Here is a 24690-nt window from a genome sequence, read left to right on the forward strand (position 1 = left end):
CATAACACAAAACACAGAAGCGGGACCCCTCCTGGGTACAGGACGTAGGGCCGAGACTCATAACACAGAACGCTGAACACAATGAGACAGTTCCCAATGCTAGGAAGCGGCAAAGCGGCTGGACCTACCTAGCGAAGGCGTGGACACGGACAGAGAGTTCCAAACAGGGCAAGGCTCCAGGCAGAGGCAGGGCGAGGCAAGACAAGGCTCCAGGTACAGGTTGCAGGCAGGGCTTCAGAGGGAAGGAAGGGAACAGTTCAGCCTCAGGGTAACAGCAATCACAGCCTGACTTACCCAATGGAGGCAAGGACCGGGAGGGACAGATTCCACAGTAGGGTAATGGCAAGGACAGCCTGACTTACCCCAGACACAAGGACAGGATACCGACAGGACAAACCCACACAGAGACAAGGACAGGATACTGACAAGACAAACCCACACAGAGACAAGGACAGGATACTGACAAGACGAACCAACAACCAGCCTCGAACCCAGGCCCCAAGATGAGAATCAGGTGCCTACAATTAAGCCCAAATGAGACAAGGGAATGCCGGAAGACATGGAGTCTGGAGTCCATAGACCGGACAGTGAGCCGGAACGTGGACTTCACGGACCGGATCATGACATGGACAGCACATCCATCTGTAATTAAGCCTTGATCTTGCAGACTCTCTTATCTGTAACTAAGTTTCTCACCAACAGACTTGGTGGGTGTACCAGTTCAAATGACATCTTGCAAAAGTAATACATGGGGCTTACTATGTATAAATATACGGCTGTAATCAGAGAGAGTGGGCCCACTCGTGGTGGCAGTACTTCTGACAACTGGGTCTCAAACTCCTGCAGGAGGGTGTGCAATAAACTGATGTAACTATAAGAAGCTGGTCTCCCGAGGTTTATTCAGATTCGACTTTAACACTAACTTATTCAACCTTGCCCTGTAACTCAGGTCCTCAAGGCCTTGCAACATCCTTGTACATTTTCTCTGCACTCTTTCAAGCTTTCTTGTAGGTTGGTGACCAGAACTGTACACAATCATCAACATTCAGCCTCAATAACATCTTTTGCAACTTATTCATGACATCCCAACTCCAATACTCTGTACCCTGATTTATGAAGACCAATGTGCTAAAAGCTCTCTTTACAACCCTATCCATCCATGATGCCACTTTCAAGGAATTATAGTTCTGTATTCCCACGTCCCTTTGTTCTACTGTGCAGGTTAGCGCTCTACCATTCACTGTATAAATCTCACCCTGGTTAATCATTCTGATTAACGAGAATGTGGGGAGAATAATTTAGGGTGAACATTGGATTTTGGTGGTGAAGGAGTAGGAGAGGGTCACGGATGGGTTTGGTTGGGGTGACAGGCAGCGGCGTGCGGTAGGCGGGGCGAGTCAGGAGGCGTGAGGGGAAGAGGTGGGAGTGTTGTTCTGGGCTTGGTTCGCAGCAGGCGAGGGATTGCGGCTGTCGGCCAAAGCTGGCTGTTTAGAGGCGGCGGTTCGGATGAAGAAAAGCTTCCTCCTGCTCTTGCGGTACCAAGGACTCAGGAGGCGGTCGAAGAGCAAACGGCGGAAATGGCTAGCTTCATCGTGCGGACGGCGACTGCCCGCGACTGCACCGACATCCTCCGCCTGATCAAGGTGCCTCTCGGACCCCTCGGCCTCTCCCCCAACCCACTCTCGCCCTTCTCCCCCGATCCTTCTTGCGTTCTTCCGTTCCCCGCTCGTCCTCTTGGCATCCTTTCCCCGATCCCCCCACCCTCGGCTGCACCCCTCCCGATCCTGCCACCCTCGGCTGCACCCACCGTCTCCCGATCCTGCCACCCTCGGCTTCACCCCCCGTCTCCCGATCCTGCCACCCTCGGCTTCACCCCCCGTCTCCGGATCCCCCCACCCTCGGTTTCACCCCTCCCGATCCTGCCACCCTCGGCTGCACCCCCCCGTCTCCCGATCCTGCCACCCTCGGCTTCACCCCCCGTCTCCCGATCCTGCCACCCTCGGCTTCACCCCCCGTCTCCGGATCCCCCCACCCTCGGTTTCACCCCTCCCGATCCTGCCATCCTCGGTTCTGATACCGCTACCCTCAGCTTCACCCCCCCCCCCCTCCGCCCGATCTTGCCACCTTCGGCTTCACCCCCACCCCTCCGCCCGATCTTGCCACCTTCGGCTTCACCCCCGCCCCTCCACCCGATCTTGCCACCTTCGGCTTCACAACCCCCCCCCCCCCCATCTTGTCACCGTCTGCTGCCCCACCACCCCCGAAATCGCCACCCTCGGCTCCCCCTCCTCCCCCGATCCTGCCACCCTCGGCTTTTTCCCCCGGACCCCCAAACTTGCCCCCCCCCCATTTCGGTTTCCTCTCTCTAACCCAGTCGAGCAGCGCCGTGGGGAATGGGGTCTGTTGGTTCAGAGCGACGCGTGTTTGTTTTGAAAAGTCGTTGGCCTGTCACCTTTTGGCATCTGACAGGCACTGGCTTAATTCGTCATGTTGTTGCGAAACTTGTGAAATTGTTTTGGTAACTCCCCTCTGTGGTTTGATGTTGCCTTTTCAGAGGTGTAGGGTCGTGTCTAGATTGGGGCCAGTTTAACCGATGGCCGAGAAGTTACGTGTTGTCTCATGGCTCCAACAACCCTTGATCCTGGCTTCCAGTCAGGACTTGTTTGTCTGAACATTTTCTCCACAACCGATGTTCCATTTTCCTCCCACATTTCAAATACAGTGGATTCTGGTTTATTGGGACGCATCAAGACCAATTAAGCATCTGCCCCAATTATCCAAAGTTCCATGGAAATAGTTAAAAAGGGATTTTTAAAAAAGGCAAACTACTGTTTAACTGAGTAACAAGTTGTACATTTAACTGAAATACAGAATGAATTAGAAAACTATCAATATTACTACATTACTACAAAACCGTGTATTAGTTTGTATACACTGGCTGGTATTTTCTTTTGATTGTAAATTAACAAAATCATTGCAGGTAATAGACTGACTTCATTGCTTTTCTGCATGAATTAGTTTCATAATCCAACAATAAATTCCCTGTGTAGTCACTAGCTCAAGTGTAGTTGTTTCATTTTTATCAGTTTTCTTGTTTTCATGTTCCCTGCCTTGCTTTCTACAGTTGCAACCTCCAAATCTTCATGTTCATTGTAACATTCAAAGTTATTGTCAATACTTCACATTTTGTGTAGTACTTACTGAATTAGTGAAATTGTTTAAATTTTACTCCCTTCCTGTTTCTGGCACCTCCAAGCCTGAATACTTGAAACCACAGAGAGTAAAACAGTTCCGAATTATCTTGCTGTTTATTTCTCACCATCTATCACTGACAAACTGCAAAAGGTTAACCCTTGCACTCACTTCCTTGGCTGTTGAAAATGATGTCAGTTGACTTTTCTTCAATTGTTTCAAGAATGTGGTTCAACAACTTTCTGCAATACAATGTCTTTAAACGTTTTATGATTCCCTTATACATTGGCTTCACCAAGGATATTGGCAGGAAGAAGTTCCAGCTGGATGTCTCAAACATTCTACATCAGGGTGTGCTGCACAATTGTCAACAAGCAGAAGAATTTTGTTTGATTTCTGCTGTAGCTCCATATCCTAACCCTAAGTCATCTGCGCATTTTTATTAGCACAGTATTCAATTGGTAAACTATCCATTCCTAACCCTTGAAAGCGTTGAGGTTTAATGCTTTTCCCAATAACCAACAATTTCTTTTTTAAATCAGTTCCTGATGTATTTGAACAACACAACAGTTAAAACGATCCATTGCTTTTTTGGGAACCTGATAGTGTGTGTTTGTAGCAAAGGGAACAGTCCGGAGTGGCACAATTTTTTTTTAAAAAGGCCTATTTCGTCAGCATTGTAGTTATCATCTGCACAAGATTTTTGAAGCACATCGGGGAGTTTTGTAGAATTCCATGTTTCTGCACTTACAGCATTAGCACTATCTTTCTTGCCATGTATTTTCTTGAATTTAATCTGCCTACATTTCCAACCAAGATAACCACCTGTTGCTTTAAAAGCTTCATGACTCAGCTAGGCATCTCTTCTGACTTGTTTTTCAACATTGGTCCACACTTCAGCCAGTCACAATGGTTAAACCATTTGATTGAGGGCCTCTTCAACATCTGCGTTCTTGCCTTCATGCTTTTATCTTCTCCCAGTTTATCTTGCAAGTGTACCTAGGCATACAATTGTAGATTTTGGCACTCCCAGCTGACAATGAGTGGTGTTAGGCAGATGGCTTTTAACTTGGTACAGTAAGGAAATTTTGTTGGCTAATGTCAAATCTTTTCATAGCATCTGGGCAATGGTCTCAAAAACTTTTTTGTAAGTCAAAATTTGTGGTAAACTATGTATACCTGTCTGGACACGCCCCTCTGCTGACTGCTCCTGTGGCTCCTCCCACAGACCCCTGTATAAAGGCGATTGGGGCAATGCTCCTCCCTCAGTCTCCGAGATGTCGTGCTCCCTTTTGCTGCTAATAAAAGCCTATCATTCACTTCCTGTCTCCGAGAGTTATTGATGGTGCATCAAAATTTTAAAAAAATACATTAAAAATCAGATCAGTCAGCTGAAATGGATAACATAGCACAAGCACATGCAACTGTTCGCTACAAGCACAGCATCGTGTCTAATGACCTCACAAGTGCACGTGACTGACCATCTCCAGCCTCAGTTAAGTGGCACAGTGTCTCAAATAAGCAAACGGAATCCTGGCTATTTTCTCAATTAGTTTTTGTTATTGTTCTACATAAGCGGCTGCCCCAATTAACTGGAATCCACTGTATTACTGCACTCTAGCAAAAGAATCAAAGTGGAGTTCATGGCCTTGGTGAGAGAAAAGGTTTTGGAATGGAGAAAGAAGTTGTGCTATGGGATTGCTCTGCTCAGAGTAGGTAGGCATGGACTGATGGGCCAAATGGAGGCCTCTGAGATCATAGTAAGTTACAGTATCTCCACACCACTTGCCCTTTACTTCAGCAGTGTCCTAACTCTATCCATGCTATTTTTCGCAAGACTTAATTTTTGAACTAGCTTTTGAGAAGGATATGGACGATGTAAATTTAATCTTGGGTATGGTTACTTGAACCTTGCTAATTCCATTCCCCTTGTACCGCTGCCACCACACCTGAACTAGTCTATGCTGCTGCTTGAACTTCTCAGCATCATTTTATTTTGTCATTAACTAAAAATTATATAGATTAAATTATTCTTCTCTAGAAGAGATGCATCGTGAAGATAAAGGTCCTGAGAAAAAATATTTCCTCCATGTTGTTTTCTTGGAGTCACAGTGAAGATGCTGGCTGAGTTGCTGCCACGGCTTCAGTGACCAAGGTTCAGTCCTGATCTCTGGTGCTGTTGGTTGTGGAGTTTGCTGTGAGTGTGGAATTTACATATTTTTCCCTTTGGTTCCTGGTATTCTCCCACATGTCAAAGGCCTGCAGGTTGGGTGGGTTAATTGTCTGCTCTTAGTTGCCCCTAGTGTGCAGGTGAATATAGAATCTGAGCAGAGTTGATGAGAATAGTGGGATTAATAAAAGTGGATGGCTAGTAGACCGTGAGGACTCTACAGTTTAAAGAGCCTGTTTCTGTGCTGTACGTCTCTTTGGAGACACAAACCAGTGAAACACTTCAATGCAGCCCTATCACAAACACGAAATCCAAAGCAACGCACACAAAATGCTGGAGGAACTCAGCAGGCCAGGCAGCATCTATGGAAAAGAGTAAACAGTTGACTTTTCGGGGCGAGACTCTTCATTGAACTTGCATTTATCATCTGCTTTAACTCTCCTGGCACTTGTTAAAAGTGCTGCTAAGTCAGTTGTAGCCTGTTTCATAGGCAAGTGCAGTGGGCAGTTTGAGCAGTGCCATTAATGACTGAATGCCTGCCTTTACTCCACTTTGAATGTTGTTCTGGGGTTTTGGTGCTCATTTGAGTGTACCCCCTGGGCATCTCTGGCAGTGAGATGTGCTCTTTGGTAAATGTAGTTTGTGCAAGATGAGGAAACCACAATACAACAGTAGTGTGAATATTGTGAAACCACAATACAACAATGATGCACTTGTTGTTGCAGATGGGGGTGGATTTGATATAATCTTCAAAAAGTCACATCAAGGGCTGTGAATCAGACAGCTCTTGGAAGAGCTAGCACAGAAATACTGAGCTCAGAATTCTGCCTGTATCCTTTAGTCCTGGTGCTTGGGCTAGATGACAGCCTGGATATTGCAGAAGGAATAACTGTGATGATTAGAATATGTTTTCTTTTTATAGAATAGATTGGACTTCAGCTTTAAGTAGAGTTAAACACATTAGGATGTTTCCTGATGGGCTTTGAGGTAACGTCTCATCCAAAGATATCAAATATTGTCACTTTTAGGCATAATTATTACCAAACACCTTTCTTAGCCCAAAGAAGTTTTATATTGTACATTTCATGAGATACTTCCATCCACCCATGCATCTTTTTCCGCTCTCGCTTTTGCACTGAATTAATGTGCTTTTGCTAGCTGAAACCCTCTGCTCCAGTGCACTATTTTCAGACTGTGAAAACATCCTGTTGCTAGCAGGAACGTGATTTACCATACACTGCTACATAGGCCACCGATTACAAAATCTGGGGCTCTTTATGCTAAAAGAGCAACATCGTGACAGAAGAAATTCAAAACATAACTGAAAAGTGGAAGTCTGAAAATGAGAAATAATCTTAGTGGTATTTATTTTGGGGGTTTTATTGAATATCACTGTTCAGCAATTATTAATCATCATGTGCCTTGTCATATAACGTGGGCAATCATGGTCTTAACCATGTCCATGATTATTCTTGGCAAATTTCTCTACTGAAGTGACTTGCTATTGCCTTCTTCTGGGCAGTGTCTTTACAAGATGGTGACTCCAGCCATTATCAGTACTCTTCAGAAGTTGTCTGCCTGGGGTCAGCGGTTGCATAACCAGGATTTGTGATACGCACCAGCTGCTCATATGACCATCCACCACCTGCTCCCATGGCTTCAGGTGACCCTGGTCGGGGGGCTATACAAGTGCTCCACTTTGCCCAAGGGTGATTTGTGAAGGGGAGAAGCACCTTACACCTCCTTTGGAAGAGATGTATCTCCATCCTGCCACCTATTAATAGTATTCACTTTTATCTGTTTATCAACTATCAATCATGAAGCAGTAACCTGTATTATGTTACATTTCTGAAATGTTTTCGCTATAAGTACAAACGCATGGGCAAGACATCACATAGTGTCAATTGTGCACTTTGGCTCACTGCTATCCAATTGTTTCTGCTTGCAAAGAAAAAAAGTTTGCATAGAAAAGCTGCCAGAAGATGTTGGCATAATATTCATTCAACTGTCTTGGAAACAACATCCTGCTTTTCAATTTGCCATTAATGTTGGAAAAATAACTCCAAAAAACACTGGAAAAGGTGTTTAAAAATCAAAGCCAAAAACATGACACATTTCATGGAAAGTGCGTTGTTGGAAGTGGAGGGGGAATGGCTCGTTCATACTGGCAAAAAAACAAACTCCTGGAGGAACTCAGTGCAAAACCATATGGCATATGAAACCCATCTGCAAAACCAACAGGCAATCCTGAAAGGAATTGAAACTGCTTTAAACGGAGGCCAGAGAGGGAGATTTGCTGTGCTTTTTTTCCTCAATCGTTTGCAGGTTATTCCCTAAAATTGATATACTAAATATAATTTCAATGTTTAGAATTTTGAAATAAAGTAACTTCAATATTTGGAGTTAAATGTTCAATGTTTCTTTTGTGGTTGCTATCCAGGAACTTGCAAGATATGAAGAGATGGAACATCGTGTGAAATTAACTGAAAAAGGTACTGTCTGTAACCTTGCATAAACTATCTTGTCATTTTTCCTCCATGAAATCATTGTATCTTAGTAAATATTGCCAACAATTCATGCTGCAGACCTACTTGAAGATGGCTTTGGGGAACATCCATATTATCACTGCCTTGTTGCAGAAGTGCCAGCAGAATATGCAACTTGTGAAGGTAAAATTTACTTTTCAGCTGAAAGTATTTTGAAGTTTTCTGATTTTGACATGCTATATATTTGTTAATCTATCTGAGTCAACGCATTGAGATGTTTAAATACACTTTAATAAAACTGCATATAGAGATTCGTTTTGTTAAGATTGTTTTTTCTGAACACAGTAAAACACCCTGCAAAAGTTTTTATTATAACAAAGGTGTTCAAGTGATTTGCTCAGGAATTTATGTAGACTTCCTTTGTTAAAAAAACATTCAGCATTATAATGGAAATTATTTACAAAGTACCAAACAAATGCCAGTGATAGAAATCTGAAATAAAATTAGCAAATGCTGGAGATATTCAGAGCTCAGACAGTGCCTGTGGAGAGAAAAACTTTTCATCTGAATTGAAATGGGTACCATTTCAATGGAGTTCGGTGTTTAGTTCCGATGTCATCTGTAAGGAATCTGTACATCCTCCCCATGGAGTGCGTGCGTTTTCTCCAGGGTCATTGGTTTCCTCCCACAGTCCAAAGATGTACTGGTTAGTAGGTTAATTGGTCATTATAAAGTTTCCCGTCATTAGGCTAGGGCTAAATTGGTGAGTTGCTGGCGGTGTGCTCGAAAGGCCAGAATGGACTAGATAAATTGATCGATTTGCTAGTAGAGGGGCTGCTGATATTTTGTAGCATTAGTTAACCAGACAAGATGAATGGTGTACTGTATTCTGCTTGTTATAGTAACCGGTGTTAATGTTACATTGTGAACATGTTGGGGCTTCTGATATTTGTCTTCTTTCACTTTTACTTTTGGATCCTGGTTCCAAAGCAGCCTTGAAGATCTAGTCTGAGCTGGGTCTGCTAGTCTGTTATTGTATGAAGGGACCCAGATTTAATACTATATATCCAGAGTGCTGGCTTCCAACTCTAGATTGCGGTAGCAGCAGAAGATCCATTTCGAGGTCTGAGAGCTTGCCATGTAAGTAATTGAAAGTGTTATGGAGGCACAACTGGTAGAACCATTGTTTCACTGCTCCAGCGACCCAGTTGCAATTCTAATTCTGGTGCTCTCTGTGTGGAGTTTGCATGTTCTCCCTATGACTGCATGGGTTTTCCCCTGATACTTGGATTTCCTCCTCATCCCCAAAACATGTAGGTTGGTAAGTTAATTGCCGATTTTAACTTATTTTAACTGTTGTACCAGTGAGTGGCAAAATTTGCTGGGGGGAGGGAGATGTTGATGGGTACAGTGGGATTAATGTAGATGATTTCTTCATGGTCAACACAGACTCAGTGGGCCAAAAGGCCTATTTCTGTCCTGTATGACTATATGTTTGAAATGAAATTACTTGAATGTGACATTTTTACCTTTTTTGAATATCTGGTACATGTTTTCAATAATGTTGAATGTATTCTCTCAATTTATCCCCAATCTTCAGGTTACAGTCTGTAGCTTCGCCATGTACATGGTCCTAGACGTGTACATGGGTGGGCGGGCTGGTAACTGAAAGATCCATTAACATTAGATGATCTTGATAAGAGGTAAGGCCTAAAGGGATGTGCTACTTGAAATATTTATTGAAAGAGAGAAGAGGAAAGGCAGTGACAGCATTGTAGATCAGAAGTACTGGATGATTGACCGTCTTGGACTCCAGTTTTTAAAAAGTTAGTAATAATTACCATTGTGGTGGCTTTTTGGAAATTTAAGCCAAAGCGTGACAGGCTCTGAAAATTTGGAACTGATTGGGGTTTGACTTGAGGTTATCCTTCTGATCTGCTATGTTAAAACCAAAACAGTAAACACTAGTTCAAGTGCAGATGAATACTGGACTAATTTAATCTGTGGCTCAACATCAGCAATTCTTATACCACTACCGTAGATTCCGGACTACAGAGCGCACCTGATTAAAAACCGCTGGCTCTAATTTTAGAAATAAAATCAATTTTTTAATTGTAAAGGCCGCATCGGATTTTAGGCCGCACCGGATTTTCGGCCGCAGGTGTCCCACGTTGTAATATGAGATATTTACACAGAAAGATATTACACGTGAGGATTTTTTTAACTTTTAATTAAATCCATATGGTAACAAAAACAAATACATATTGCAAATACTTTTTTTCGAACCGTGCCCGTACGCGGCTACTTTTAAATATACGTTGCGTATACTTCTTTACTGAACAACATTCCAATATCTCCTAACGACTGGTAAAAAAATATATATATTGCAGCCTACCAGGAAAAGTTATTGATCACCTTTAACTTAAAAGCAGCGTTCGCTCAGATCCAAAGCCGCTCGCGTAATGCGCTCCCTCCCTCCGTCCCGTTTCATCGCAAACCGGCATTTAAAAGCAGCGTTCGCTCAGATCCAAAGCCACTCGCGTAATGCGCTCCCTCCCTCCGTCCCGTTTCATCGCAAACCGGCATTTTCCCACAAGACACCGCGAAACCGGGTGTGACGTCATAGCATCCCGCGATGTAGTACAGAAAACAAATATAGTTAAAACTCTTCTAACTTTAACTAGAAAATGAATTACTAAGCGAAAATATTATAAACTAAGTAACTGCCATAAGGCAGCACAATGCTTCGAGTGTTTTCCATGTTGATGAGGGTGAGTACAAATGACTGATTTACAATAATTTAATTGTGAAAGTGCGCTTGATTTATCGTACAATTTCATTGGACCTCTGTGAACTACTCATCAATTTTATTGGTCTACTGTTATGAGGCAAAATGTTTACGAGGCGGCATGAAAAAAAACCATGCATTAGCCGCTCCGGATTATAGGCCGCAAAGTTCAAAGCTGTTCAAAATGTGGGAAAAAAGTAGCGGCTTAAAATCCGGAATCTACGGTATTTTAATATAATAAAACACTCAAGATGCTTCAAAGACAATACCAAACAATATATGACAATAAAATAATCAAAGTAGTTGACCAAAGGGTGCAGGAATTTAAGGAAATGGGTGCATCCAGAGGCTCGGTTTCAATCCTGACGTCTGCTGCTCTCAGTGTGGAGTTTGCATGCTCTGTTTGTGATGGTTTTGGTTTTGCCTGAGTGTTGGTTGGTAGGTTCTTTGACTGCTAGAAATGATCCCTTTTGAAGATGGGTGGGGGGAGGAGAGCAAATCACAGAAGGGGTATGGAGTTGATGAGCATATGGGGAGAGAAAATTAAAGTGGGGTAGTTGTATTAACTGGAACTCTCTGAGAGCTGCCACAGGCATAGATTTGATGGCTGAATAGCCTCCTTGGCATAAGGAATGATAAAAACATGGGGAACACAAGACATAGAGATTTGTGAGGAAGTTTTAGATTTTGAGGTATTAGAAGATGAAGGCATATGCTCTAGATGTGGGGGTGGGGGGGATAAACTGAGCAATGATGATGCATCCTGAAGTGGAGAAGAACAGACATGCTGGAAGATGGTAGGACTGGGGAAGGGTACAGAGCTGGGTGGTTATAATTGACTGAAAGCCCAGACTTTGCATGAAGTAAGGCATAGAAAGTGAGTCTATAGATGTTAGAATAAGTAAGGCATTTCAAAATGATTCGCTATAGGCAAGTTAGGGAAAGTGGTGATGAACGTGTCAGGAGGTGTGCCAGGTTAATACCGAGGAAAAGATTGATGACACAGGGATTTTTGGTCCAAAGTTCATTCCAGGATTATATATGATGTCAAAACAGTAAATGTTTTGGTTCAGTTTCAGTGGAGTTAATGGTGAGAGCACAAAATTTGTAAAGGCCATTGAAGAAAGTGAGCTCTGTCCGCCCAATATGTAATGGAAAAAATTCCTATCACTCGCCTATAATGTTGGAACAAAAAGATGATTGGTTGAATGAGCTTGTGAAAGTGCTCAAGAGATTCTAAATGCCTTCATATTTCAACTCTATCCATGCCTTTCCTCAACATTTTAGGCAATGACTCTTTGCTTTTTATACTGTATGTCTGTGAAGCTGCTTGGGGTTTTTAAAAATGTGCTTAAAGTGCTATGTAAATGAAGTTATCATTGACAATTAACCATGGTTACTGTTTCAGATTGTGCTTTGCTTTGTTTAGTTGCTAAAGTTTTACTAAAGTGATGAAAGTTGGCATTTGTGTACATGTAAAATATTGAAGAGGACTTGTAAACAATGCTAAGTCATGCAGTGGTAAAGTTTACTAAATCAGTGTACAGTGTCGTTAACAAGAATACAGCTTCATTGGAATAAGCAAACGGATTAAACCCTCGACTCTGTGGAAGAATCTTTTTCCCCAAGCTGCCGGTCTATTTGGCATTTCGACGCCTCATGGAATGGCATTTCAGTGGATTGCTGCACTGAAACTCTGTTGAATGTGCAATCTGCAGTATTTCTGGTGTCTTAGTTGACTTTCAGTACTTGATCAATACTGGTAAAATAAACTGATGTTTATCATTTGCTGCTTATGAGAATTGTATGTTTATATTTTGTCTACATCAGTGACTATGTTTCTAAACTTAAGAAGTGGTGAGACTATGAACTTTTATATTTCTGAAGTTCTGTGCTCACTTGACTAAGTGTTTGCAAACGCTGTGTGATGCATTGTTTGAGTTTTGGGAATGGATTATTCAAAGCCTGAAACTTGTGAATCTTGTGTCCCCTTTTAGGACACAGTGTAGTAGGATATGTTATGTACTACTACACATATGATGCTTGGATTGGAAAAATACTATATCTGGAAGATTTCTATGTCATGGAAAAGTTCAGAGGTAATTGAACTTATATCACTTTATTGAAAGATTTCCTGGGGTAACACATGATTGCAGCTGAAATATTTAATCAGTACTTTTCATTTACATTGTTTGCAATTAAATCATCCATTAATATCAGTAGTATTTTATTTTAGAATAAAGTGAAAGTTCTTGTCTTTTCTCTAGTTCCAGTTCAGGGTGGCCTGTTTGGCTACTCTTACTTGAGACACAATGCTGGGATTAGGTGCTGCTTTAGAACACCAGCATGTAATCTGAAGAACTGTGACACTTACAGATGTCTTCTCTTTCAGATATGGTGCCAGATAGTGGTACTGCTGGCTGCTCAGTCCAAAGAGCTGGAAGATCTGGACTGTACTAGCAGTCCAGATTAACTGCTCACTACGGTTGTCCTGTTTGTATTGACAGTACATGTGGTGGTTGCAGCTTGTCCTAAGTAATGCTGGCTCTAATAATAGGTTAATCCTTTGAGGATCAGCCTGTGTATGTCCAATTGAAAAGAACAACTTCAGTTTTTCTTTTTAATATTGTGATTTCTGAATCTTGGAATTTGGAAGTTTGAAAGAGTGCCTTTTTGTTAAACTTTGGCATCTGAAAGTTGACTTTAAATTCAAAAAGTAAGGTTTACACAGGACCTTATTATGCTTGGTGAATGTTGTTTGGATACTGAACAGCTTCTAATATTGAGGATTCTCTTGCAGGGATTGGAATTGGCTCGGAAATAATGAAGAAGATCAGTCAGGTAAAAAAAAATTGGGAAAAATACTAGGATAATGTGCACTCTTTCTTCAATGCACTTACAGCTTGTATTTCATATCATTTACAGCACAGAAATATGTCAAAATGAAAAGATAAACTGCAGATGCTAGAAGCCTAAATTAAAAAAAGCCAAGTTGTAAATACTCAGCAGGTGAGGCTGCATCTGTGGGAAGAGAAACAGCGTTAAAAGTTTCAGGTCAGGGATGTTCATAGGACACTTGACCTGGCTGGTCCACATATAATACAAACCTCCTCTCATTATGCTTCATCACAATCTATTATCTTACAGTTTCTTTCTCTCCTTTCAGCTTCTTTTTCACAACATGTAATACTCTCTAAGCAATAATCCTTATCATTAGCTAAGATAACCAGTTAGATTTGAAGACCTAATGTGGACCAACTAGACACATTTAACTTAGATGCAAGTGATTCAGCAGATACTGGAAATCCAAGGCAACACACACAGAATGCGGTAGGAATTTAGCAGTTCAGGCAGCATCTATAAAAATGAATAAACAGTTGACGCTTTGGGCTGAAACACTTCTTCAGGACTGGAAAGGAAGGAGGAAGATGCTAGAATTAATAGACGGTGGTAGGGGAAGGAGGACTAACTAGAAGATGATAGATGAAGACAGGTGGCTGAGAAAGGTAAAGGGATGGAAGAGGAAGGCATCTAATAGGAGAGGAGAGTGGACTGTGACAGAAAGGGAGGAAGGAAGGACGCTGGGAGAGCTGATAGACAGGTGAGGAGAAGAGATGAGAGGCTAGAGTGGGGAATAGAAGAAGATGGAAGGGGAACATTTACCAGAAGGAGAAATCAATATTCATGCCATCAGGTTGGAGGGTACCCAGATGGAATATGAGGTGCTGTTCCTCCACCATTAAAGTGGCCTCATCATGGCGAAAGCGGAGCCTATGGACTGACATAACGGAAAGGGAATGGGGATAGGAATTAAAATGGTTGCGCACTGGGAAACTCCGCTCTTGATGGATGGAGCGGAGGTGCTTGACAAAGTGGTCTCCCAATTTACATGGGTTTCACCAGTGCAGAGGAGGATATAGTAAATGATCCCAACAGATTCACAGGTGAAGTGTTGTCTCACCTAGAAGGACTGTTTGGGGCCTGAATGGAGGTGATGGATTTCAGTCTTTTGCAGGGGCATGTGCCTGGTGGGGGGGGGGGGGGGGAAGGAGTGGACAAGGGAATCACAGGGAGTGATCCCTATGGAGAGTGAAGCATGGGGGGAAGTAAAGGTATGTTTGGTGGTACAATCCTGTTGAAGATGGTGGAAACTGTGGAGAATGATGTGTGGAATCAGAGGCTCATTGGGTGTAAGTGAGTTTAAAGCTCCTTTGGCAGAGGTGCATCTGTCTCAGATTTTCAGAACTAATCATTTAATCTTCAAATTATGGATCACTTGGTTTAGGGGAGGGCATGGGTGAGGAAGATACAGTCGGCCCTCCCTATCCGCGGGTTCTGCATGCGCGGATTCAACCAACCGCGAATCAGGAAAACCCAGAAGTTCTCTCTCCTGCACTCATTGTTTGAGCATGTACAGACTATTTTTTCTTGTCATTTTTCCCTAAATAATACAGTATAACAACTATTTACATAGCATTTACATTGTATTAGGTATTATGGGTAATCTAGAGATGATTTAAAAGTACAGGCAGTCCCCGGGTTGTGAATGAGTTCCGTTCCAGAGTCCGTCTTTAAGTTGGATTTGAAGTCGGAACAGGTACATCCGTATTATGTAGCCTCAGTTAGTAAAACGTTTGTCTTAGTATATAGTATATATTTACCGTTCTATGCATATAAACCACTCAAGAAACATATGTATTTCAATAACTAAACCACTGCATAGTTTAGTAATAATTATAGCTTTCATCGGGGCAGGGCCTTTCAAATACTTCATTAAAATTGTTCGGATTGTTGACCGACTGTAGTCTAACGCTTTTCCAATGACCGATGGCGTTTCACCTCTTTCCAATTGCTTTATTATTTCCACTTTATTTTCAATCGTGATCGTGATTATTTTTGTGAACAGAAACCCAGCGGATTCAGAGCTGCATCAGGTCCTAAAGTTCACCGCACTGATGCATGTTAAACAAGATCCAGTGTTCCGCTGGGTCTTAAAGTCCACCGCATTGAGGCAGGTTAAATAAGGGACTTGAGCATCCACGTTTTTTGGTATCTGTGGGGGGTCCTAGAACCAATCCCCCACAAATAAGGAGGGCTGACTGTATTAGCAAGAATAGGAGAATTAAGAGAGGCAAAATATTCAGAAATAATGCAAAACAGAGTGGGAAAAGACCTGAGCAAAAGAGATTTGGCTGATGCTGGAAATCCAGAGCAACACATACAAACGCTGGAGGAACTCAGCAGGTCAGGCAGCATCCATGGAAATGAATAAACTGTCAACATATCAGGCCAAGACCCTTTATCAGAAAGATGATGCAAGGGTTCTGAATTGAGGCATAAAGCGTAGACAAGGGAATACCATTAGAAGTTTTTGCATGAACTGGATTGGCGTGTTTTAGGATTGTGAGTTTTGCTGAGAAAGGAGAAGGACATTGGATGCATGAGCAGATGTGCAGTTGAGATGGTGTACCTTCTGAACAGAAGAATAGCGAAGAAGATATTTAAATAAGCTCTCAAAATGATCAGGGGTTTGGGAGAAACTGTTGCCAGGAGGGTAAAGGTTGGAAACTGGAAGATGGTCTTTTTTATTATCATTCTCTGATTGCACAATGTTCAACTCCATTTGTGACTTCTCAGATAATGAGGTAGTCCACGGCCAAAGCAGTAGGACTAGGACAATATCCAGGCCTGGCTAAAGAGTGGAAAGTAACATTCAGTCATACTGCATAGAAACAATCTGTTCAGCCCAACTAACCCATCCCACAGCCCTCAAAATATCTCCTTCACATACTTATCTAGATGGCTTTTAAATCAAAGTCAAAGTCTGTTAAACTTATTGTCTAAATATCTATATGTCATCATATACAACTTTGAGATTCATTTACTTGCAGGCATTTGCAGGAAACCAAAGAAATTCAATATAAGTTGTGAAAAACTATACATAAATAGTGACTGACAAACAACCAAAAAAAGGTTCAAAGGTCCAAAGGTTCATTTATTATCAAAGCACGTATGCAGTATGCAACTCTGAGAATCTTCTTCTCCAGGTAGCCACAAAGAGACTCATGAAAGCCAGTTCAAAGAGAAACAGCAAACCCTCCCCCTGCACAAAAAAAATGGCAAGATGATCATCAACCCCTCAAACTGTAACAAGAATATTGATCCCCAAATCCCCCTCCCTGCACAAAACACTAACAAACGTAACATGAGCATTGACCACCAAACCTCCCCCCGCACCAAAAAACAATGAGAAAGAAAAGGCGACAACACAGAATATAAAAATCATAGGACTGGAAAGGTGCACAGTCCGTAGTCCAAATCCATAAACGTAGAACCTTAGTAACATCCTCCAACATCATTGAAAGCGAAAGATACCACTCAAACACAGAGGCCTATGCAGCGACGGACTACACAGGCTCCTTCTCTGGCATCCCATCAGCCCGTAGTCAGCTCTGAACCCTCATCTGCTTTCTGCATTTGCCTCAATGTTTCAATCTTCCCTGTTGCTTTAATCGGTGAATAAGGGAAGCTTTGATCAGCAAAATGGAGTCAATCGATGACAGGGTTCATGCCCTGTCTTGTAGTTTCTTTGCCTCAAGGCTTGCGCTTGCCCCCTGGAATCTTCTTGGAGACAGCGAAGTGATGGATCACTCAATCAATCTCCAAACTAAATCATGGGCTCTAACAGTTCCAGGAATACATTTAAGATGAAAAACATACATAAAAGAAGTGAAATAAACAGTCTCATAGTCTATCCGGAAGATGTCAACCAAGGGAACATTGTACACAGGTGCCGTCTTGACCAGAAAAGTCTAATGTCCAAAAGAAGACACATTATGCATAATATATAATATACAGCTAATGGTTACTTAATAAGTACAGGAGTGGAACCTGGTGTGGCCATCTGTGGCTGTGATCCATCCAGTTCAAAGTTTGGCATGTTGTGCATTCAGAAATGCCCTTCTGTATGCCATGGTTGTAACTCATGGTTATTTGAGTTACTGTCACCTTCCTGTCAGCTTAAACCAATCTGGCCATTCTTCTCTAAAGCTTTCTTATTAAAGAGTTTTCGTCCACAGAACTGCTTATCGTACCATTCTCTGTAAACTCTAGAGACTGATCTGCTTGAAAATCCCAGAAGGTCAGTTTCTGAGACACCCAGACCACCCATCTAGCTCCAACAATCATTCCACGGTCAAAGTCACCGTAATCACATTCCTTCCCCATTCTAATGTTTGGTCTGAACAACAACTGATCCTCTTGGTCATCTCTCCATGCTTTAGTGCATAGAGTTGCTGCCACATGGTAGGCTGATTAGATATTTACATTAACAAAAAGGTGTATAAATTTACCTAATAAAGTGGCCACAGAGTGTATGTGTATATATGGCTGTAGAATCAGGGTTGTGATGAGTGAAGTTATCCATGCTGGTTGAGGAGCCTGATGGTTGTAGGGTAATTATTAACTGTTCCTGAATCTGCTAGAGTGGGACCTAAAGTTTCTGTACCTCCTGCTCGATGGCAGTAACAGGAAGAGAGCATGACCTGGGTGGTGGGGATCCTTTATGGATGCTGCTTTCTTGGGGAGCACTCCCTGTAAATATTATCCATGTGCTTGCCTCAAACACTGTTTCTGTAACTCAGTCCAAATATACAACATTCTTTGAAGAAGTTACCCCTGTTGCCCGTTTAAATCGTTCACCTGTGATATTTGACCTGTGGTCTCTTGTTTTCAGTTCCTTCTTCCTTGGAGAAAGAATGTTCTTTCACCCTGTCTGTGTCCCTCTTGATCTTGTATACCTCCATTGGGTCACCCTTTAATCTCCTACATTCCAGCAAATAAGGTCCTAGTCTACTTGACCTCTCCTTGTAAAGCTCAAACCGAAAATTCTAGGCAACATTCTGGTAAATCTTTTCTACACTCTTTCTATTTAATAAAACCTATAACAGTGCAACCAAAGCTGTACACAATACTCCCAAGTGTGGCCTCACCAATATCTTCTCAACTTCACAACCAATATCACATAACTTCTATACTCAAGGCATCTTTAAAACTCTCTGCACATTGAGACTCAGAACTTCTTCCACTTCGTTTTGAATTATTTTTGTATATTTTGCCTCTCTTCATTCTCCTCACTGTTGTTATTATCTTGCTCACCATCCACTCCCCTAAACCACGTGATTCCTTTTTTTTGTAATTTATTTTTTTATTGAAGTTCATCATCAAACAAACGTTTCTGTGAGATGTATTTCAGACATTGTACATATATATCATATAATCATATATATCACAAATCTCCACAAAGTATTTATCCTGCCGTCTGGGAAAAGGCTCCGAAGCATTCGGGCTCTCACGACCAGACTATATAACAGTTTCTTCCCCCAAGCTATCAGACTCCTCAATACCCAAAGCCTGGACTAACACCTTGCTCTACTGTCCTGTTTATTATTTATTGTAATGTCTGCACTGTTTTTGTGCACTTTATGCAGTCCAGTGTAGGTCTGTAGTCTAGTATAGCTTTCTCTGTGTTTTGTTACGTAGTTCAGTCTAGTTTTTTGTACTGTGTCATGTAAACCATGGTCCTGAAAAACATTGTCTCATTTTTACTATGCACTGTACCAGCAGTTATGGTCAAAATGACAATAAAAGTTGACTTGACTTGACTTGACTTGATCTGAGGTATACACTTATAGAAAAGAGTGGAAAGAAAAAACAAGCAAAAGGAAAGAACTATGTACAAGTAGGGAGTGATCTTTTTTTTTACAACAGATTCATTGATTTGTGAGAATAAAATCAAGCCTATGAGGCATTATGTAGTTATGATTAACAAATGCTGTTATCTTCTCCATTTTGTAAATGTCCATTGTAATTTCCACCCATGTATTTAAAGTTGGGCTCTCCTGTGATAACCATTTCCTAGTAAGAGTCTTTTTACCAGCCACCAACAGTATATTCATTAAATATTTATCTCTTTTCAACCATTCTTGAGGTATATATCCAAAATATATGGTCTTACTCTCCAAGGGTATTTCACATTTAAAGATGTCTTGTAGGGCATTCTGTATCCCCCTCCAATAGTTTTTGATAACAGGGCAGTCCCAAAAAATATGATAATGATTTGCATTTTGATTTCCACAATTTCTCCAGCAAACCGGGAGGTTACTATCATAATGGGATTTCTGAGAGGGTGTAATAAAATATCTTATCAAGTTTTTCCATCCAAACTCTCTCCATTTCTGCTTGTATGTGGATGGGAAGTACCCGCTCCTCAATGTTTTTCCATTGAGCGTCATATGATGGGTTGCACCAACATATCACAGCTCTCAACTGTGCTGCAAAATAATAATCTCTAAGAGAAGGAAAGCCCCATCCCCTCTTTTCCTTTGCTAATTGCAAAGTTTTGAGGCGAACTCTAGGCCTTTTACCCTGTCAAATATACCTTGATAGCATCTTGTTCCATTCATTGAATTGATTTTGATTAATCTCTATTGGTAGGGTCTGAAAGAGATATAACAGTCTGGGCAGTATATTCATTTTAATAGACTCAATCCTTGAACTGAGACTGAAAAAGGGATTCAGGTTCCATCTTGCCACATCTTCCTCAATTTTTTTATATAAAGGCTGATAATTACATTCTGATAATTTTGCCAAATCTTTTGGCATAATGATGCCCAAATATTTGAAAGACTCTGTGTGCCATGCCCAGGAGTATCGACTTTCAATTTCTCTTGGTGGGCTATAGTAATATGAAAGTAATCGGGTTTTATCTATGTTGATCTTGTATCCTGATAATTGACCATATTGTTCAAAGGATTGCATCAATTTATGCAAAGAGTATGTTGGTTGCCCTAGATAGATCAAAATATCATCCGCATAACAAGCCAATTTATGCTCTGTCCCTTTAATAGTAATTCCCCTGATATCTTAATTTTGTCTGATGTATTGAGCTAATAGTTCCAGATATAACGCGAAGAGTAGTGGTGACCATGCACAACCCTGTCTCGTGCCCCTTTCTAGGGTAAGACTATTTGATAAATATCCATTGATTTTAATCCTAGCAGTAGGATTGTAATATAGTGTCAGTATAGTTTTAATAAATGTGTCTTGGAAACCAAATCTATGTAAAACTCTGTAAAGAAAATTCCAATTAACCGAATCAAATGCTTTTTCAGCGTCCACGCTTATCACTATTGCTTCGATTTTATTTTTTTGTATATGATCCATAATGTGTAGTGTCCTTCGTATATTGTCTTGTGTCTGGCATTATCGTATAAAACCTGTCTGATCATTATGTATCAGTATGGGTAGAAACTCCTCTAATCGTTTGGCCATGATGGAGGTAAATAACCTATAATCTACATTAAGAACGGATATTGGTCTAAATGACCCGCATTCCATTTTATCCTTGCCTTCTTTCGGTATAGCTGAGATTATCGCTTCCTTCCAACTGGGTGGCATTTGTGCCTTTTTTAGAGCCCAGTTCAGTGTGGGGAGTAAAACAGGAATTAACTCATTTTTAAATTCTTTGTACCACTCTGCCGTATACCCATCTGATCCTGGTGACTTGCTTAAATTAAGCCTACTAATTGCAGCTTTTAATTCAACTTCAGTTATGTCAGCAGTCATCGTTCTATTTTGTTCTTCGCTTAATGTGGGTAACTCTAGAGAACTCAAGAAGGTGTCAATTTGGGTTATGCTTCCCCCTGGAACTTTGGAATATAGAGTTTTGTAAAACACTTCAAAAGCTTCTTGAATTTCACTTAGCTTATTTTTTATCATTTTCGTTCTTGGGTTCCTAATTCTATGAATCATATTTTCTGCTATCTTTTTTTTTTTCAGTTTCCACGCCAGTATTTTCATAGATTTCGATCCACTTTCATAATGTCTCTGTTTCAGAAACATTAAGTTTTTCCTGATTTCTTGCCTAGCCAAATTATTTATTTCATTCCTAATTCTTTTAATTTCCCCTAATGTATCCTGTGCCAAATTCAATTAGTGTTTTTTCTCTAGTTCCTTCAGCCTATTTTGTAATTCCTCTAATGTTTTATTCCTTATTTTCTTCTTATATGAAGATATCGCTATAAATTTCCCTCTTAAGACCGCCTTCAGACTATCCCATAAAATGGGAGGTGAAACCTCTCCATTATCATTAAATTCTAAGTAGAGACCAATTTCTTTTTTAATTTGTTCCTTAAAGTATGGATCATTGAGTAGACTTGAATTTAGTTTCCAAATAGTATTCTTTGGTTGTAGGTCAAAATCAACAGATAAATATATAGGTGCATGGTCACTTACATCTATTGTCCCAATTCCACAGGTGTTTATTTTGTCTTTGTCTTTTCCAAATGTTACGAAATAGTCTATTCTTGTATATACAGAATGGGGACCAGAATAATGAGTGTAATCCCTTCTGTCAGGGAAAAGGTCCCTCCATATATCAATTAAACCAACATCCTGAAAAAGTGTATTAACTTTCTTATGTAAAGATTTTGTTTCATAGGTTTTTCTATTGGAAGAGTCTAAGTTTGGTTGTAATTGGAAATTTAATCACCCACGTATCAGGAGACCTTCTGTTTCCGTTACCATAATATCAGTGATTTTCTGAAAGAAACCAATATCACTTCCCAGGGGTGCGTATATATTCAATAGAGTAACTGAATTGCCTTCTTTATCTCCCATTTCGAATACTTTTTCAAAATTTAGCTTACTTGAGATAAGAATAGCAACTCCTCTCCTATGTCCTGATTTATATGAGGAGAAAAACAGATTAGTGAAGCCCATTCTCTTTAGTTTTTTATGCTCATTATCACTTAAATGAGTTTCCTGTAAATATACTACATGGGCTTGTTCTTTTTTCATTTTGGATAAAATTCTCTTACGTTTGATTGGATTTAATAGCCCATTGACATTAAAAGAAATGAATTTTACCTTGTCCGTAGCCATCTGTATTTATCTGTCAATGTATCATTGAAATTAGAACAAAACTTAATCTATCTACTCCCTAAACAAATAAGAACCAAGGAATGCAAATAATAACAAAAATGGCAATGAACGTGTGATTCCAAGGCTGAGGTCTCTGGTAGATGACCCTGCGTTGAGCTAGAGGAAATGTCTAGCTGTGGGGGATAACTCCTTCTACTTGTGAGTTGAGGGCCCCCATTGCAGTATTCATAAAAGTCAGTGAACAAATCCATTACACAGAAAAGATTTCCCTGTGTACTCCTATATATATATATATACACATACACACACACACAAATATTTTATTTTTATATATACACATACATACACACACATATATTACATACATACACATATATGCACACATATATATTCTCATTTTGGTGGGGAAAAAGGAGTAAGTGAGTGAATAAAGAATTACAACTAAGTAATATAAAATCCACATTATAACCATATAACCATATAACCATATAACAATCACAGCACGGAAACAGGCCATTCCGGCCCTCCTAGTCCGTGCCGAACTCTTAATCTCACCTAGTCCCACCTACCCGCACTCAGCCCATAACCCTCCACTCCTTTCCTATCCATATACCTATCCAATTTTACCTTAAATGACACAACTGATCTGGCCTCTACTACTTCTACAGGAAGCTCATTCCACACAGCTATCACTCTCTGAGTAAAGAAATACCCCCTCGTGTTTCCCTTAAACTTTTGCCCCCTAACTCTCAAATCATGTCCTCTCGTTTGAATCTCCCCTACTCTCAATGGAAACAGCCTATTCACGTCAACTCTATCTATCCCTCTCAACATTTTAAATACCTCGATCAAATCCCCCCTCAACCTTCTACGCTCCAATGAATAGAGACCTAACTTGTTCAACCTTTCTCTGTAACTTAAGTGCTGAAACCCTGGTAACATCCTAGTAAATCGTCTCTGCACTCTCTCTAATTTATTGATATCTTTCCTATAATTCGGTGACCAGAACTGTACACAATATTCCAAATTTGGCCTTACCAATGCCTTGTACAATTTTAACATTACATCCCAACTTCTGTACTCAATGCTCTGATTTATAAAGGCCAGCGTTCCAAAAGCCTTCTTCACCACCCTATCAACATGAGACTCCACCTTCAGGGAACTATGCACTGTTATTCCTAGATCTCTCTGTTCCACTGCATTCCTCAATGCCCTACCATTTACCCTGTATGTTCTATTTGGATTATTCCTGCCAAAATGTAGAACCTCACACTTCTCAGCATTAAACTCCATCTGCCAACGTTCAGCCCATTCTTCTAACCGGCATAAATCTCCCTGCAAGCTTTGAAAACCCACCTCATTATCCACAACACCTCCTACCTTAGTATCATCAGCATACTTACTAATCCAATTTACCACCCCATCATCCAGATCATTTATGTATATTACAAACAACATTGGGCCCAAAACAGATCCCTGAGGCACCCCGCTAGTCACCGGCCTCCATCCCGATAAACAATTATCCACCACTACTCTCTGGCATCTCCCATCTAGCCACTGTTGAATCCATTTTATTACTCCAGCACTAATACCTAACGACTGAACCTTCTTAACTAACCTTCCATGTGGAACTTTGTCAAAGGCCTTGCTGAAGTCCATATAGACTACATCCACTGCCTTACCCTCGTCAACATTCCTCGTAACTACTTCAAAAAATTCAATAAGGTTTGTCAAACATGACCTTCCACGCACAAATCCATGCTGGCTACTCCTAATCAGATCCTGTCTATCCAGATAATTATAAATACTATCTCTAAGAATACTTTCCATTAATTTACCCACCACTGATGTCAAACTGACAGGTCTATAATTGCCAGGCTTACTTCTAGAACCCTTTTTAAACAATGGAACCACATGAGCAATACGCCAATCCTCCGGCACAATCCCTGTTTCTAATGACATCTGAAAGATCTCCGTCAGAGCTCCTGCTATCTCTACACAAACTTCCCTCAAGGTCCTGGGGAATATCCGGTCAGGACCCGGAGATTTATCCACTTTTAAATTTCTTAAAAGCGCCAGTACTTCCACCTCTTTAATTGTCATAGGTTCCA

General features: G+C 41.0%; 1 protein-coding gene across 1 annotated transcript in view; it reads left to right on the top strand.

Annotated features, from left to right (window-relative positions):
- The first annotated feature begins 1409 nt into the window (after window positions 1-1409).
- Window positions 1410-24690, top strand: part of LOC140727975 (diamine acetyltransferase 1-like) — a 32197-nt gene continuing 8916 nt past the window's right edge. The window contains exons 1-5 of the mRNA XM_073046025.1: window positions 1410-1643; window positions 7803-7854; window positions 7948-8031; window positions 12634-12735; window positions 13437-13477. Of these exons, the coding sequence (XP_072902126.1) occupies window positions 1578-1643; window positions 7803-7854; window positions 7948-8031; window positions 12634-12735; window positions 13437-13477 (345 nt within the window). The 5' untranslated portion in view covers window positions 1410-1577. The remainder of the gene's footprint in view (window positions 1644-7802; window positions 7855-7947; window positions 8032-12633; window positions 12736-13436; window positions 13478-24690) is intronic.

This window comes from Hemitrygon akajei, chromosome 5 (genome assembly GCF_048418815.1).
Source record: "Hemitrygon akajei chromosome 5, sHemAka1.3, whole genome shotgun sequence".
Lineage (NCBI taxonomy): Eukaryota > Metazoa > Chordata > Chondrichthyes > Myliobatiformes > Dasyatidae > Hemitrygon > Hemitrygon akajei.